Here is a 15,333-nt window from a genome sequence, read left to right on the forward strand (position 1 = left end):
CCTGACTAACCACTCTGCCTGAGTAACCACCCTGCCTGACCAACCACCCTGCCTGAACAACCACCCTGCCTGAACAACCACCCTGCCTGACGAACCACTCCTCCTGACTGTGTGCTTCATGCATTGATGCTGTGGTGTGATCATTACTTAGAAGCATTGTCTAGTGTATGTGTGTGTACATGTTTGTTTGTGTGCGAGTGTGTGTGTGTACATGTTTGTTGAGTTAAATTGTGTGTGTCGGCCCAAACTAAACTCATTAACAGTGATAACAGGGTGGTGTGTGATTTTTTACTTTACAATATTTAACCTCAAGGGTTGATCAGAGGTCATAGCAACGTTCCCGCTAAGAGGAGAGTCTTCAGACAGAGAGAGCTCAGCCATCTACCTCAGCTTGATGAATGACTCTGTTTCAATGCTGCTAATGCTACTAAATCACGGGATTCCATTCATCTCACCAGACATTCGCTCGCTTGCCTTGACTAGTCACACTCTTTATACTGACACGATTCACTATGTCTTAATTCAAGTGATGAGAATCTCAATGGAAAATCCTCAAACTGAAGCCCTAGGTTGTGTTGATCTGATGATGCCTACCTACGGTAGAGACTTGACTCAGTCTGAGTTCCACCAGGGGTCAGGCAGAGAGGTTTGAATGGCAGAGTGCAGGGCTATGGAACAGTGATTCCACTAAGGTGAGTTGGGCCGTTGGAGCCCAGCATGGCCTGGTTCATCAGTCTCAGATTAGTTGTTGAGCCACAGGAAAGTTCCCACGGTAACCCTTTCCCCAGGATAATGACTCCCCGCCCTGGGACCATCCTGACATTATCGTGAAGAACCAACACTGCCAGTCCAGTGTGTGTGTGTGTGTGTGTGTGTGTGTGTGTGTGTGTGTGTGTGTGTGTGTGTGTGTGTGTGTGTGTATGTGTGTCTTGAACTTTACCCTATTCTAAGTGAATCATTTTAAGACAGACACTCCTCTGCAAACACACTCTACACACACTCTACACACACACTCTGCAAACACATTCTGCAAACACACTCTACACACACACACACTCTACACACACACTCTACACACACACTCTGCACACACACACACACTGCACACACACACTCTGCACACACACACACTCTGCACACACACACACTCTACACACACACCCACTCTACACACACACACTCTACACACACTACACACACTCTACACTCTACACACATGTTAACTGTATATGTTATGTATGTATATATGTACAGTACCGGTCAAAAGTTTTAGAACACCTACTCATTCAAGGGTTTTTCTATATTTTTACTATTGTCTACATTGAAGAATAATAGTGAAGACATCAAAACTATGAAATAACACATATGGAATCATGTAGTAACCAAAAAAGTGTTAAACAAATCAAAATATATTTTATATTTCAGATTCTTCCAATAGCCACCCTTTGCCGTGATGACAGCTTTGCACACTCTAGGCATTCTCTCAACCAGCTTCAGCTGGAATGCTTTTCCAACAGTCTTGAAGGAGTTCCCACATATGCTGAGCACTTGTTGCCTGCTTTTCCTTCACTCTGTGGTCTGACTCATCCCCAACCATCTCAATTGGGTTAAGGTCCGGGGATTGTGGAGGCAGGTCATCTGAAGCAGCACTCCATCACTCTCCTTTTTGGTATAATAGCCCTTACAAAGCCTGGAGGTGTGTTGGGTCATTGTCCTGTTGAAAAACAAATGATCGTCCCACTAAGCCCAAACCAGATGGGATGGTGTATCGCTGCAGAATGCTGTGGTAGCCATGCTGGTTAAGTGTGCCTTGAATTCTAAATAAATCACAGTGTCACCAGCAAAGCACCCCCACACCATAACACCTCCTCCTCCATGTTTTACGGTGGCAAAGACACAGCGGTTGGAACCAAAAATCTGATATTTGAACCCCAGACCAAAGGACAAATTTCCACAGGTCTAATGTCCATTGCTCGTGTTTCTTGGACCAAGCAAGTGTCTTCTTCTTATTGGTGTCCTTTAGTAGTGGTTTCTTTGCAGTAATTCAACCATAAAGGCCTGATTCAGGCAGTCTCCTCTGAACAGCTGATATTGAGATGTGTCTGTTACTTGAACTCTGTGAAGCATTTATTTCGGCAGCAATCTCGGAGGCTGGTAACTCTAATGAACTTATCCTCTGCAGCAGAGGTAATTCTGGGTCTTCCTTTCCTGTGGCGGTCCTCATGAGAGCCAGTTTCATCATAGTGCTTGATGGTTTTTGCGACTGCACTTGAAGAAACTTTCAAAGTTCTTGAAATGTTCCATATTGACTGACCTTCATGTCTTAAAGTAATGATGGACTGCCGTTTCTCTTTGCTTATTTGAGCTGTTCTTGCCATAATATGCACTTGGTCTTTTACCAAGTAGGACTATCTTCTGTTTACCCCCCCCCCCCCCCTACATTGTCACAACACAAACGATTAGCTGGAACACATTAAGAAGGAAAGAAATTCAACTAATGAACACCTTCTTAATTGAAATGCATTCCAGGTGACTAACTCATGAAGCTGGTTGAGAGAAAGCCAAGAATGTGCAAAGCTGTCATCAAGGCAAAGGGTGGCTATTTGAATAATCTTAAATATAAAATATATATATATAACACTTTTTTGGTTACTACATGATTCCATATGTGTCATTTCATAGTTTTGATGTATTCACTGTTATTCTACAATATAGAAAATAGTAAAAACAAAGAAAAACCCTTGAATGAGTAGGTGTTCTAAAACTTTTGACTGTGTATTATTTTACTGCTCTAGGGATGTAATTATTGTTTGGATGACCTCTTTAAGCGATGAGCAATGCAGAGAACACCAGAAGAAGAATGATCATTTAATTACCATAGCGAATCATTGTAATTTTTGTTTTTGTATCAATTAATCCCATAAGGGATCGAATCAAATTCCATTTGTCACATGTGCCAAATACAACAGGTGTAGACCTTAAAGTGAATTTCCTACTTACAAGCCCCTCACCAACAATGCAGTTCAAGAAGAGAAGAGAAAGTTCAAGAAGAGTTAAGAAAAAGGAGATGGGTTGCCATCTGACGATTTGACATGAAAATACAATTTAATTCATTTAATTAATTAATTCACACACTCTACACACACACTCTACACACACACTCCACACACAGCTCTTCACACAAAAGCTCTCCACTCTGTGTGCTGAGGACAAAGCTAACAGCTCCTAGAGGTGACAGGGACTGGGTGAAGGAACCCGGTACTGTCAGGGTGTAACAGTTGCTAGTGCCACTCAGGTTGCCACTATAAATCCTCATTAGATTTCTATCTCTCATAGGGTCTGTTTATTACCCTGTTTCTCCAGGGTACTACAGGGTTACCAAGGACCTGCTATACCATGCCGCCTAGACAGTCTGAGCAAACTCTCTTTACAATCTCGTTGTGTGTGTAGTGAAGTCGTGTTGTTCTGCTTTCGTTTTGGTTAACTGTAACCGATGGTGACCATCCAGCATAAAGTAGACCTTCCCAAAACCATTATGATCTCACTGAGAGTAAATAGACTGAGAGATTCGTCTCAGTCCCCTCTCCTCTTGGTATCAGTCCCCCTCTCTACTGTTGGTATCAGTCCCCTCTCTAATGTTGGTATCAGTCCCCCTCTCTACTGTTGGTATCAGTCCCCTCTCTACTGGTGGTATCAGTCCCCTCTCTACTGGTGGTATCAGTCCCCTCTCTACTGGTGGTATCAGTCCCCCTCTCTACTGTTGGTATCAGTCCCCTCTCTACTGTTGGTATCAGTCCCCCTCTCTACTGTTGGTATCAGTCCCCCTCTCTACTGTTGGTATCAGTCCCCTCTCTACTGTTGGTATCAGTCCCCCTCTCTACTGTTCGTCTCAGTCCCCTCTCCTCTTGGTATCAGTCCCCCTCTCTACTGTTGGTATCAGTCCCCCTCTCTACTGTTGGTATCAGTCCCCCTCTCTACTGTTGGTATCAGTCCCCCTCTCTACTGTTGGTATCAGTCCCCTCTCTACTGGTGGTATCAGTCCCCCTCTCTACTGTTGGTATCAGTCCCCTCTCTACTGTTGGTATCAGTCCCCCTCTCTACTGTTGGTATCAGTCCCCTCTCTACTGTTGGTATCTGTCCCCCTCTCTACTGTTGGTATCAGTCCTCCTCTCTACTGTTGGTATCAGTCCCCTCTCTACTGTTGGAATCAGTCCCCTCTCTACTGGTGGTATCAGTCCCCTCTCTACTGTTGGTATCAGTCCCCCTCTCTACTGTTGGTATCAGTCCCCCTCTCTACTGTTGGTATCAATCCCCTCTCTACTGTTGGTATCAGTCCCCTCTCTCCTCTTGGTATCAGTCCCCTCTCTACTGTTGGTATCAGTCCCTTCTCTACTGTTGGAATCAGTCCCCTCTCTACTGGTGGTATCAGTCCCCTCTCTACTGTTGGTATCAGTCCCCCTCTCTACTGTTGGTATCAGTCCCCTCTCTACTGTTGGTATCAGTCCCCTCTCTACTGTTGGTATCAGTCCCCCTCTCTACTGTTGGTATCAGTCCCCTCTCTACTGGTGGTATCAGTCCCCTCTCTACTGGTGGTATCAGTCCCCTCTCTACTGTTGGTATCATTCCCCCTCTCTACTCTTGGTATCAGTCCTCCTCTCTACTGGTGGTATCAGTCCCCTCTCTCCTGTTGGAATCAGTCCCCTCTCTACTGGTGGTATCAGTCCCCTCTCTACTGTTGGTATCAGTCCCCCTCTCTACTGTTGGTATCAGTCCCCCTCTCTACTGGTGTTATCAGTCCCCTCTCTACTGTTGGAATCAGTCCCCTCTCTACTGTTGGAATCAGTCCCCTCTCTACTGGTGGTATCAGTCCCCTCTCTACTGTTGGTATCAGTCCCCCTCTCTACTGGTGGTATCAGCCCCCTCTCTACTGTTGGAATCAGTCCCCTCTCTACTGGTGGTATCAGTCCCCTCTCTCCTGTTGGTATCAGTCCCCCTCTCTACTGTTGGTATCAGTCCCCTCTCTACTGTTGGTATCAGTCCCCTCTCTACTGGTGGTATCAGTCCCCCTCTCTACTGTTGGTATCAGTCCCCTCTCTACTGGTGGTATCAGTCCCCTCTCTACTGGTGGTATCAGTCCCCTCTCTACTGTTGGAATCAGTCCCCTCTCTACTGTTGGAATCAGTCCCCTCTCTACTGTTGGAATCAGTCCCCTCTCTACTGTTGGAATCAGTCCCCTCTCTACTGGTGGTATCAGTCCCCTCTCTACTGGTGGTATCAGTCCCCCTCTCTACTGTTGGTATCAGTCCCCTCTCTACTGGTGGTATCAGTCCCCTCTCTACTGTTGGAATCAGTCCCCTCTCTACTGTTGGAATCAGTCCCCTCTCTACTGGTGGTATCAGTCCCCTCTCTACTGTTGGTATCAGTCCCCCTCTCTACTGGTGGTATCAGCCCCCTCTCTACTGTTGGAATCAGTCCCCTCTCTCCTGTTGGTATCAGTCCCCCTCTCTACTGGTGGTATCAGCCCCCTCTCTACTGTTGGAATCAGTCCCCTCTCTACTGTTGGTATCAGTCCCCCTCTCTACTGGTGGTATCAGCCCCCTCTCTACTGGTGGTATCAGTCCCCTCTCTACTGGTGGTATCAGTCCCCTCTCTCCTGTTGGTATCAGTCCCCCTCTCTACTGTTGGTATCAGTCCCCTCTCTACTGTTGGTATCAGTCCCCTCTCTACTGGTGGTATCAGTCCCCTCTCTACTGTTGGTATCAGTCCCCTCTCTACTGTTGGTATCAGTCCCCTCTCTCCTCTTGGTATCAGTCCCCCTCTCTACTGTTGGTATCAGTCCCCTCTCTCCTCTTGGTATCAGTCCCCTCTCTACTGTTGGTATCAGTCCCCTCTCTACTGTTGGTATCAGTCCCCTCTCTCCTCTTGGTATCAGTCCCCCTCTCTACTGTTGGTATCAGTCCCCTCTCTACTGTTGGTATCAGTCCCCCTCTCTACTGTTGGTATCAGTCCCCTCTCTTCTGTGTTTATCTGGTCCGTGTTCACTATCACAGCCTTCTGTTGGTATCTGGTCCGTGTTCACTATCACAGCCCTCTCTCTTGCTTGACCTGTGCCCAGGTGTATTATATCATACTGTCCATCCTCAGTATCCACCCTATCCACTACCACTCTTCGTAGGGTGTAGGGAACACTGTTCACTGCTACACTACACCCCAGCTCCACTTTATCCCTGTACCCTTCGTAGTGTGTAGCACGTTCACACACTCTCTTACCTGTGCCCAGGTGTAGGACATCATACTGCCCATCCTCAGCATCCACCCTATCCACTACCACCCTACGTAGGGTGTAGGGCACATTGACGTGGGTGAAGACGGGTCGGCGGGTGATGGGAAGGATGGGTTCCCACATCAGCTGGTGACCCCTCATGAAGCTCACTACGTCATCAGGGAAGTCACGAGTAGACTTGTGGAGGGGATCATACGTCTCACTGGGACACTGGGGAAAGAAAATGACCATTAAAAGTTTATTCAAGGATTATTCAAGGATTATTCAAGGATTATTCAAGAATTATTCAAGGTTTATTCAAGGATTATTCAAGGATTATTCAATGAGTATTCAATGATTATTCAATGAGTATTCAAGGATTTTTCAAGGATTATTCAAGGATTATTCAAGGTTATTCAAGGATTATTCAAGGATTATTCACGGCTTATTCAAGAATTATTCAAGGTATATTCAAGGATTATTCAAGTATTATTCAAGGTTTATTCAAGAATTATTCAAGGTTTATTCAAGTATTATTCAAGGATTATTCAAGGATTATTCAATGAGTATTCAAGGATTATTCAAGGATTATTCAAGGATTATTAAAAGATTATTCAAGGTTTATTCAAGGATTATTCAAGGATTATTCAAGGATTATTCAATGAGTATTAAAGGATTATTCAAGGATTATTCAAGGATTATTCACGGTTTATTCAATAATTATTCAAGGTTTATTCAAGGATTATTCAAGGATTATTCAAGGCTTATTCAAGAATTATTCAAGGTTTATTCAAGGATTATTCAAGATTATTCAAGGATTATTCAATGACTATTCAAGGATTATTCAAGGTTATTCAAGGTTATTCAAGGTTATTCAAGGATTATTCAATGAGTATTCAAGGATTATTCAAGGTTATTCAAGGTTATTCAAGGATTATTCAAGGATTATTCAAGGTTTATTCAAAGATTATTCAAGGTTTATTCAAGGATTATTCAAGGATTATTCAAGGATTATTCAAGGTTTATTCAAGGATTATTCAAGGATTATTCAAGGATTATTCAATGAGTATTCAAGGATTATTCAAGGATTATTCAATGAGTATTCAAGGATTATTCAAGGATTATTCAAGGAGTATTCAAGGATTATTCAAGGAGTATTCAAGGATGAATGCCCATCTGCTAACCTGCTAGCTGCGGCCCGCTAGCTGTCTAGAGCATATCGGACTGTTAGCTGAATAGGTCCATCGGCCAATTTCTTGGGCCACTATACCTATTTTGCCAATTGGACTGGGCACCTTTACTACACGGAACCCTACTAATCCATCACGGCTGGTCTGCCGTCTGAATCTCCGTGTCACCAGCCAGCTAAACTACTCACTGGACCCCTATGATCACTCGGCTACGCATGCCTCTCCCTAATGTCAATATGCCTTATCCATTGCTGTCCTGGTTAGTGATTATTGTCTTATTTCACTATAGAGCCTCTAGCCCTGCTCAATATGCCTTAGCTAACCATTCAGTTCCACCTCCCACACATGCGGTGACATCACCTGGTTTAAATGTTTATAGAAACAATATCTCTCTCATCGTCACTCAATGCATAGGTTTTCCTCCACTGTATTGACATCCTACCATACCTTTGTCTGTACATTATGCCTTGAATCCATTCTACCGTGCCCAGAAACCTGCTCCTTTTACTCTCTGTTCCGAACGTACTAGACGACCAGTTGTTATAGCCTTTAGCCGTACACTTATCCTACTTCTACTCTGTTCCTCTGTTGATGTAGAGGTTAACCCAGGCCCTCCAGCCTCTAGCTCCACTCCCATTCCCCAGGAACTCTCATTTGTCGATTTCGATAACCGTAAAAGCCTTGGTTTCATGCATGTTAACATTAGAAGCCTCCTCCCCAAGTTTGTTTTATTCACTGCCTCTGCCAACCCAGATGTCCGAGCCATGTCTGAATCCTGGCATAGGAAGACCACCAAAAATCCTGAAATTTCCATCCCTAACTATAACATTTTCCGACAAGATAGAACTGCCAAAGGGGCAATCTACTGCAGAGTCTACTGCCAAGTCTTTTCTACGTAAAGCCCCGCCTTATCTCAGTTCACTGTTCACCATAGCAGCACCCACCCGCAGCACATGCTCCAGCAGGTATATTTCACTGGTTACCCCCAAAGCCAACTCCTCGTTTGGCCGTCTTTCCTTCCAGTTCTCTGCTGCCAATGACTGGAACGAACTGCAAAAACCGCTGAAGCTGGAGACTCTTATCTCCCTCACTAACTTCAAGCACCATCTGTCAGAGAAGCTCACAGATCACTGCACCTGTAAATAGCCCATCCAACTACCTCATCCCCATAATGCATTTATTTATTTATTTTGCTCCTTTGCACCCCTGTATCTCTATTTGCACATTCATCTTCTGCACATATATCACTCCATTGTTTAATTGCTATATCGTAATTACCTCACCACTATGGCCTATTTTATTGCCTTACCTCTCTCATCCTACCTCATTTGCACACACTGTATATAGATTGTCCTACTGTATTATTGACTGTATGTTTGTTTATTCCATGTGTAACTCTGTGTTGTTTTATTTGTCGAACTGCTTTGCTTTATCTTGGCCAGGTCGCAATTGTAAATGAGAACATGTTCTCAACTGGCCTACTGGTTAAATAAAGGACTTGTTCTCAACTGGCCTACTGGTTAAATAAAGGACTTGTTCTCTACTAGCCTACCTGGTTAAATAAAGGACTTGTTCTCAACTGGCCTACCTGGTTAAATAAAGGACTTGTTCTCTACTAGCCTACCTGGTTAAATAAAGGACTTGTTCTCAACTGGCCTACCTGGTTAAATAAAGGTGAGATAAAGAAAGAAAGAAAATAAAGGATTATTACTTCACAGTGAAAAACAAGGTTGACAGACCACAGAGTTATAGTTTGTATTGTTGTTCTAGTTAGATGACAGCACTTTGATCACAAAAGAGACTGCAAACTGTAACCCTGAAGCAAAGCACAGCTACTTATATAATCTAAAGAAGGTCATTTAATCTTCAGTTGTCAGAGTGGATGTCATTTCCTCCTGGCAAAACAAAATCACTGATATGACAAGCATGAGCACCATGCTGAAGTATGTGGTGTTTAAACTGGCAACAGACCCCCATTTAAACTCCTATTATTTTCTTTGAAATGTGGCTGCCATTACTCTCTCTATGCGTGCCGTTCAGTGACTCAGGGGTTAAAATTACACTGGCCGATGATGTGAAGCTGTTTCACTTGACTTTTTAATCATGTAACCAAAACACTGACGTCCCTGACCCAAGTAATCAACCACTTTCAAGGAACTGTGTGTGTGTGGGTGTGTGTACGCGTACGTGTGGGTGTGTGTGTATGGGTGTATGTGTGTGTGTGTGTGTGTGTGTATGGGTATGTGTGTGTGTGGGTGTGTGTACGCGTACGTGTGGGTGTATGGGTATGTGTGTGTGTATAGGTATGTGTGTGTGTGTGTGTGTGTGTGTGTGTGTGTGTGTGTGTGTGGTAATCAAGCACATCCAAGGAGCCGCTCCACTGCCTGTAGTGTTCCCTAACAGGGGGACTAGAATAACAGTGAGATCAAGCCACTTCCGACAGAGCACTAAAACACATTAAACATTCCCCTGAAGCCTCTGGCTGACAAGTTACCACTTCCCAGGGGAATGCATAGCCGAGGTGTTAAAACAACTAGCCAGCGGTCAGATTCCAACAGCTTTATCAGCTTGTTTAAATCAACCAGACAGTGGTTAGATTCCAACAGCTTTATCAGCTTGTTTAAATCAACACGCCTGTCTGTCCGCCTGTCTGTCCGCCTGTCTGTCCGCCTGTCTGTCCGCCTGTCTGTCCGCCTGCTTGTATGCCTGCTTGTATGCCTGTCTGCCACCAGATCAGGATTCAAATACTTTTTGAAACCTTTCAAATATTTTGAGAGTTTCCTTAAGCTCGCCTGGAGTGCCAGGGGGGCGGTGTTTACACTTTTGGGACTTTTCGATTGGTTCCGTTGTAAAAGGCTAGCTCAATCAAGCCACAGCTAATGTATTTTTTTAAATGATTTGTCAATATGATTTGCCTGTCTCTCTTTCTGCTTGCTTCCCTATCGTTCTCTCTGTCTGTTTGTCCATCCGTCTGTCCGTCTGTCTGTCACTTCCATCCCTGCTGAGAAACTCACAGTGCCAGGTCGTGGATATGGGATCCTCCCCTTGTACTCCACCCAGCGGTAGTCGGGCCCTTCCTTATGGGCGAATGGACCGTTGAAGGCTGCCCTGATAGAGGCCATGGAGTAGACACACACTGCTGACCCTCTGAAGACAGAACTAGGGGAGAGAAGAGAGAGAGAGAGGGAGGTTACAATGCTGAGAAGAGGAGAGGAGAGAAGAAAAGAGAGAGAGGAGAGGGGTTACAATGCTGAGGAGAGGAGAGGAGAGGAGAGAGAGAGGGGTTACAATGCTGAGGAGAGGAGAGGAGGGGAGAGAAGAGAGAGAGGAGAGGGGTTACCATGCTGAGGAGAGGAGAAGAGAGGAGAGAGAGGGGTACAATGCTGAGGAGAGGAGAGGAGAGGAGTGGAAAGGAGAGGAGAGGAGAAAATCAAGAAAAAAAACAGTAAGTAAGAAAGAGACAGAGAGAGGGGGGGAGAGGAGGGGAGATAGGAACGAGAGAGAGGGGGGAGAGGAGGGGAGAAAGGAAAGGAAAGAGACAGAGAGAGAGAGGGGGGAGAGGAGGGGAGATAGGAACGAGAGAGAGGGGGGAGAGGAGGGGAGAAAGGAAAGGAAAGAGACAGAGAGAGAGAGGGGGGAGAGGAGGGGAGATAGGAAAGGAAAGAGACAGAGAGAGAGAGGGGGGAGAGGAGGGGAGATAGGAACGAGAGAGAGGGGGGAGAGGAGGGGAGATAGGAAAAGGAAAGAAAGAGAGGGAGGGGAGAGGAAGGTGGAGAGGGTAAGAGAGTGTTAACATGTATCCGGGTGGGTTACAATAACACGTCCAGCCGGGTCTCTCCACCCCTGACCCCTCAATAACCCCTGGGGTCACTGCAGCGCTGGGACGGGAGCACACGCGTGTCAGGGGATGGAAGAGTGCACGTGTCAGGCTGATTGGCTGGTTGTTTTGTTAAGGAACTAGAGAACATCCTTTTAACATTTTTTTGGTCTGTGGTCTTTTAGGGAGTTTCTCACTGAGAATCACACATTTTTATTTGTTCACGGATGAAAGGTCTGTAATATAGTGAAAGTGTACTTGCTCTAGTTCTTAAAAGGGGGAACTGACAGCGTTTAACCTGAAATACTTTTTAAATCTGTTCATATACACACCCAGGAAGAATAAGAATCTTTTTTTACATTTTCTGACAAGCGAGCACTTAGATATGGTCTTTTCGTAAATGAATGTAATGTCTGGGAATTATGTACAGAAAGGCATTTGTTACATTTCTATAGCAACATAGATTGGGAAAACGACAATAAATAGACAGTAAATAAAACTGAGTAAAAACATCTGTGTTGTCCAGGGCCGGGGTCGAATGCAGACCGTTGAGCCATAGCCAATCAGAACTACAGTAAGCCTATATGCTACACGGGCCTGCCATCGTTCCATTTCAACTGGACCGTGTGTTTACAGGAAGTAAACAACAACACGACTTCAGATCATTAGAACTCATTTACCAAAATACACCAAAATACACCTGAATGGATTTCTGAAAATATGTAAAACACCACAGGAGTCCTCTTACATTTGGGAACTTTACAGTCCTACAGATCAAACAACCATGAAAAGGTAGGCTCTTTCTCCCTTAGTTTCCTATGTGCATCAACAACAACAAGATCAACAACTAATGTTAGCCAGAGCGAGATGAGCTCAAATCTAACGAGGGAACAAGGAGATTAATCCTCTCAAACTTGTTCAGCTAGTTGGCCATCAAAATTGCACTGATAAACGATGGGGAATAGTAGCCAGCTCGTCCTTCTGCAGCTCGTCCTTCTGCAGCTCGTCCTTCTGCAGCTCGTCCTTCTGCAGCTCGTCCTTCTGCAGCTCGTCCTTCTGCTGCTCGTCCTTCTGCAGCTCGTCCTTCTGCAGCTCGTCCTTCTGCGGCTCGTCCTTCTGCGGCTTGCCTGCCAAAGCATGCTTGTCGCAACCCATGTTTTGATAACTGAATAGGAACTTGCCTGCCTGCCAAATACATTTGAATACAGCATCACTGTATGGATCACTGGTGTGGTTGAATACAGCATCACTGTATGGATCACTGGTGTGGTTGAATACAGCATCACTGTATGGATCACTGGTGTGGTTGAATACAGCATCACTGTATGGATCACTGGTGTGGTTGAATACAGCATCACTGTATCAAATCAAATCAAACTTTATTTGTCAAATGCACCGAATACAACAAGTGTAGACTTTACAGTGAAATGCTTACATACAAACCCTTAACCAACAGTGCAGTTCAAGAAGAGTAAAGAAAATATTTACCAAGTAGACTAAAATAAAAAGTAATAATAAAAAGTAACACAATAAGATTAACAATAACGAGGCTATATACAGGAGGTACCGGTACCGAGTCAGTGTGCTGGGGTACAGGCTAGTTGAGGTAATCTGTACATGTAGGTAGGGGTGAAGTGACTATGCATAGATAACAAACAGCGAGTAGCAGCAGTGTACAAAAAAGGAGGGGGGGGGGGGTCAATGTAAATTGTCCGATGGCGATTTTAGTAATTGTTCAGCAGTCTTATGGCTTGGGGGTAGAAGCTATTGAGGAGGCTTTTGGTCCTAGACTTGGCGCACCGGTACCGCTTGCCGTGCGGTAGCAGAGAAAACAGTCTATAACTTGGGTGACTGGAGTGACTGGTCCAGTCAGAATGTCTTGTAGTTGAGTAGCCAGCCGTGGCTACTGCTCTAACGTTGCTGTAATAGACCTGCATGTTTCTCATTTGCCTGGTGTGTTGTTGCAGGTTTAGATTTTTGGTTATTCGTTTTCAAGCATTAAAAACTGAAGTCAGACTGCACCATTTTAGTAGCCTAGCTATGACTGTGGCATGTACACTTTCCCTCTGCTGCACGCAGCAAACCGGACAAATGAAAGCAAGTTGAATTCACTGATGGGAGCACATAAGGCTGTAATTTGATAAAGTAGATGACTCAGCTGTTGACTGGTTTGTGTGTCCTATTCGGCCCGCGGGCCTTGTGTTTGACATGTACGCTAGACTGTTAGCCACATTATGACTGACTTGTGATCATTGACTTTGCTAGTTAGATTGTATTGACATTCCCAGACTTATTTACATTAGTCCATTGAAAGTAAAACAGCGCATCCTGAATGGAGGCAGCAAACCATGTACCAGGACAGCTGTCATTTACAACCTACCAGGAAATGTATTGGTGAATTATATTAATCTGCTTTGCTTTATCTTGGCCAGGTCGCAGGTGTAAATGAAAACTTGTTCTCAACTAGTTTACCTGGTTAAATAAAGGTGAAATAAATGATTTATTTTTTTAAATCATGCATTGAACTACATCCATCTATTCTGCCTTAGTGTACGTCATGGAACTCTGAGTCAAATAGAACCTATTTTTAAAACCTCTTATAAAGTTGGTTTTGTAGCCTAAACTAGGAATTGGATATATTTTTTTTACTGAGATTATGATTGTCTGTTTGTATCATATCTGAAAAGCAGTTAAAACACTGTCAGTTCCACTTTAAAATAAAATCAGTCATTAAATCATAAAATGAATCATACAATAACATTTGTTGTTTACATTTTAGTCATTTAGCAACTTACAGTAGTGAATGCATACATTTCCAAATGTTTTGTTGTACTAGCCCCCCGTGGGAATTGAACCCACAACCCTGGCATTGCACACACCATGCTCTACCAACTGAGCCACAGGGAAGCCTAAGGGTTTAAAGCACAAACTCACCTGGAGGTTGAGAAAACTCCATAGATGACAGGGTTCTGGTAGTCTTTGGTCTCCAGAATGAAGATATCCTCTGAAATGAATCACAGTGGGGAACCACAGTCAGAGACAATTAACAAAACGAATAGCTTACCATGCTAGCATAATGACCTGTACTCATTTTACCAGTACAGTGTACCACCAAACACTGACAAACAAAAGTGAAAAAGTTACAAGCCAGAAAACCAAACCACTAAACGAACAAATCAATAATGTCCTCTTATCAAAGTCATGATAATACAAAATGTAAATGTTCATTAAAACATTTCCAAACATTTCAGCGGTGTAGATAAAGCCGAGTACCGAGTTCATCAAACTGTGTGTCCAGTCCCCCAGGTCCTGGTACAGAACACACCAAACGGGCCTTGAGGAAGGTAGTCCAACGGTTAATCAGACTCCTCTTCCCTCCAACGTCATTCTAACGGGAGACACAGAGAAGGAGATCAGACATAAAATCAACACCTACATATCTTTCAGTTAGGTACTTTTAGTCTCACTAATATCATTCAAATCGGTCACTGTAAGATCTGCTGTTATTGTAGAATCTGATGTTACAGTAGACTGCTGTTACTGTAGGATCTGCTGTTAATGAAGGATCTGCTGTTAATGTAGGATCTGTTGTTACTGTAGGCTCTGCTGTTACTGTAGGATCTGTTGTTACTGTAGGATCTGTTGTTACTGTAGGCTCTGTTGTTACTGTAGGCTCTGCTGTTACTGTAGGATCTGCTGTTAATGTAGACTCTGCTGTTACTGTAGGATCTGCTGTTACTGTAGGATCTGCTGTTACTGTAGGATCTGCTGTTACTGAAGGATCTGATGTTACTGTAGGATCTGCTGTTACTGTAGGATCTGCTGTTACTGTAGACTCTGTTGTTACTGTAGGATCTGCTGTTAATGTAGGATCTGTTGTTACTGTAGGATCTGTTGTTACTGTAGGCTCTGCTGTTACTGTAGGATCTGCTGTTAATGTAGGATCTGATGTTACTGTAGGATCTGCTGTTATTGTAGGATCTGTTGTTACTGTAAGTTCTGCTGTTACTGTAGGATCTGCTGTTAATGTAGGATCTGATGTTACTGTAGGATCTGCTGTTACT

The 15,333-nt window shown here is 44.1% G+C and overlaps 1 protein-coding gene across 2 annotated transcripts in view; it reads right to left on the reverse strand.

The window, feature by feature from the left end:
- The window catches only part of LOC115150027 (semaphorin-3D), a 125,516-nt gene that overhangs the window by 14,581 nt on the left and 95,602 nt on the right, over positions 1–15,333 (reverse strand). For both annotated transcript variants that reach the window (XR_003867035.1, XM_029692901.1), the window contains exons 9-12: positions 14,543–14,657; positions 14,204–14,273; positions 10,467–10,611; positions 6,271–6,493 (exon numbers count right to left, since the gene is read on the reverse strand). Coding sequence is in view for 1 of the 2 variants with exons in the window: in XM_029692901.1 (XP_029548761.1) it covers positions 6,271–6,493; positions 10,467–10,611; positions 14,204–14,273; positions 14,543–14,657 (553 nt within the window). In the remaining variant the exon portion in view is untranslated. The remainder of the gene's footprint in view (positions 1–6,270; positions 6,494–10,466; positions 10,612–14,203; positions 14,274–14,542; positions 14,658–15,333) is intronic.

Source organism: Salmo trutta, chromosome 16 (assembly GCF_901001165.1).
Source record: "Salmo trutta chromosome 16, fSalTru1.1, whole genome shotgun sequence".
In the NCBI taxonomy this organism is placed as follows: Eukaryota; Metazoa; Chordata; class Actinopteri; order Salmoniformes; family Salmonidae; genus Salmo; species Salmo trutta.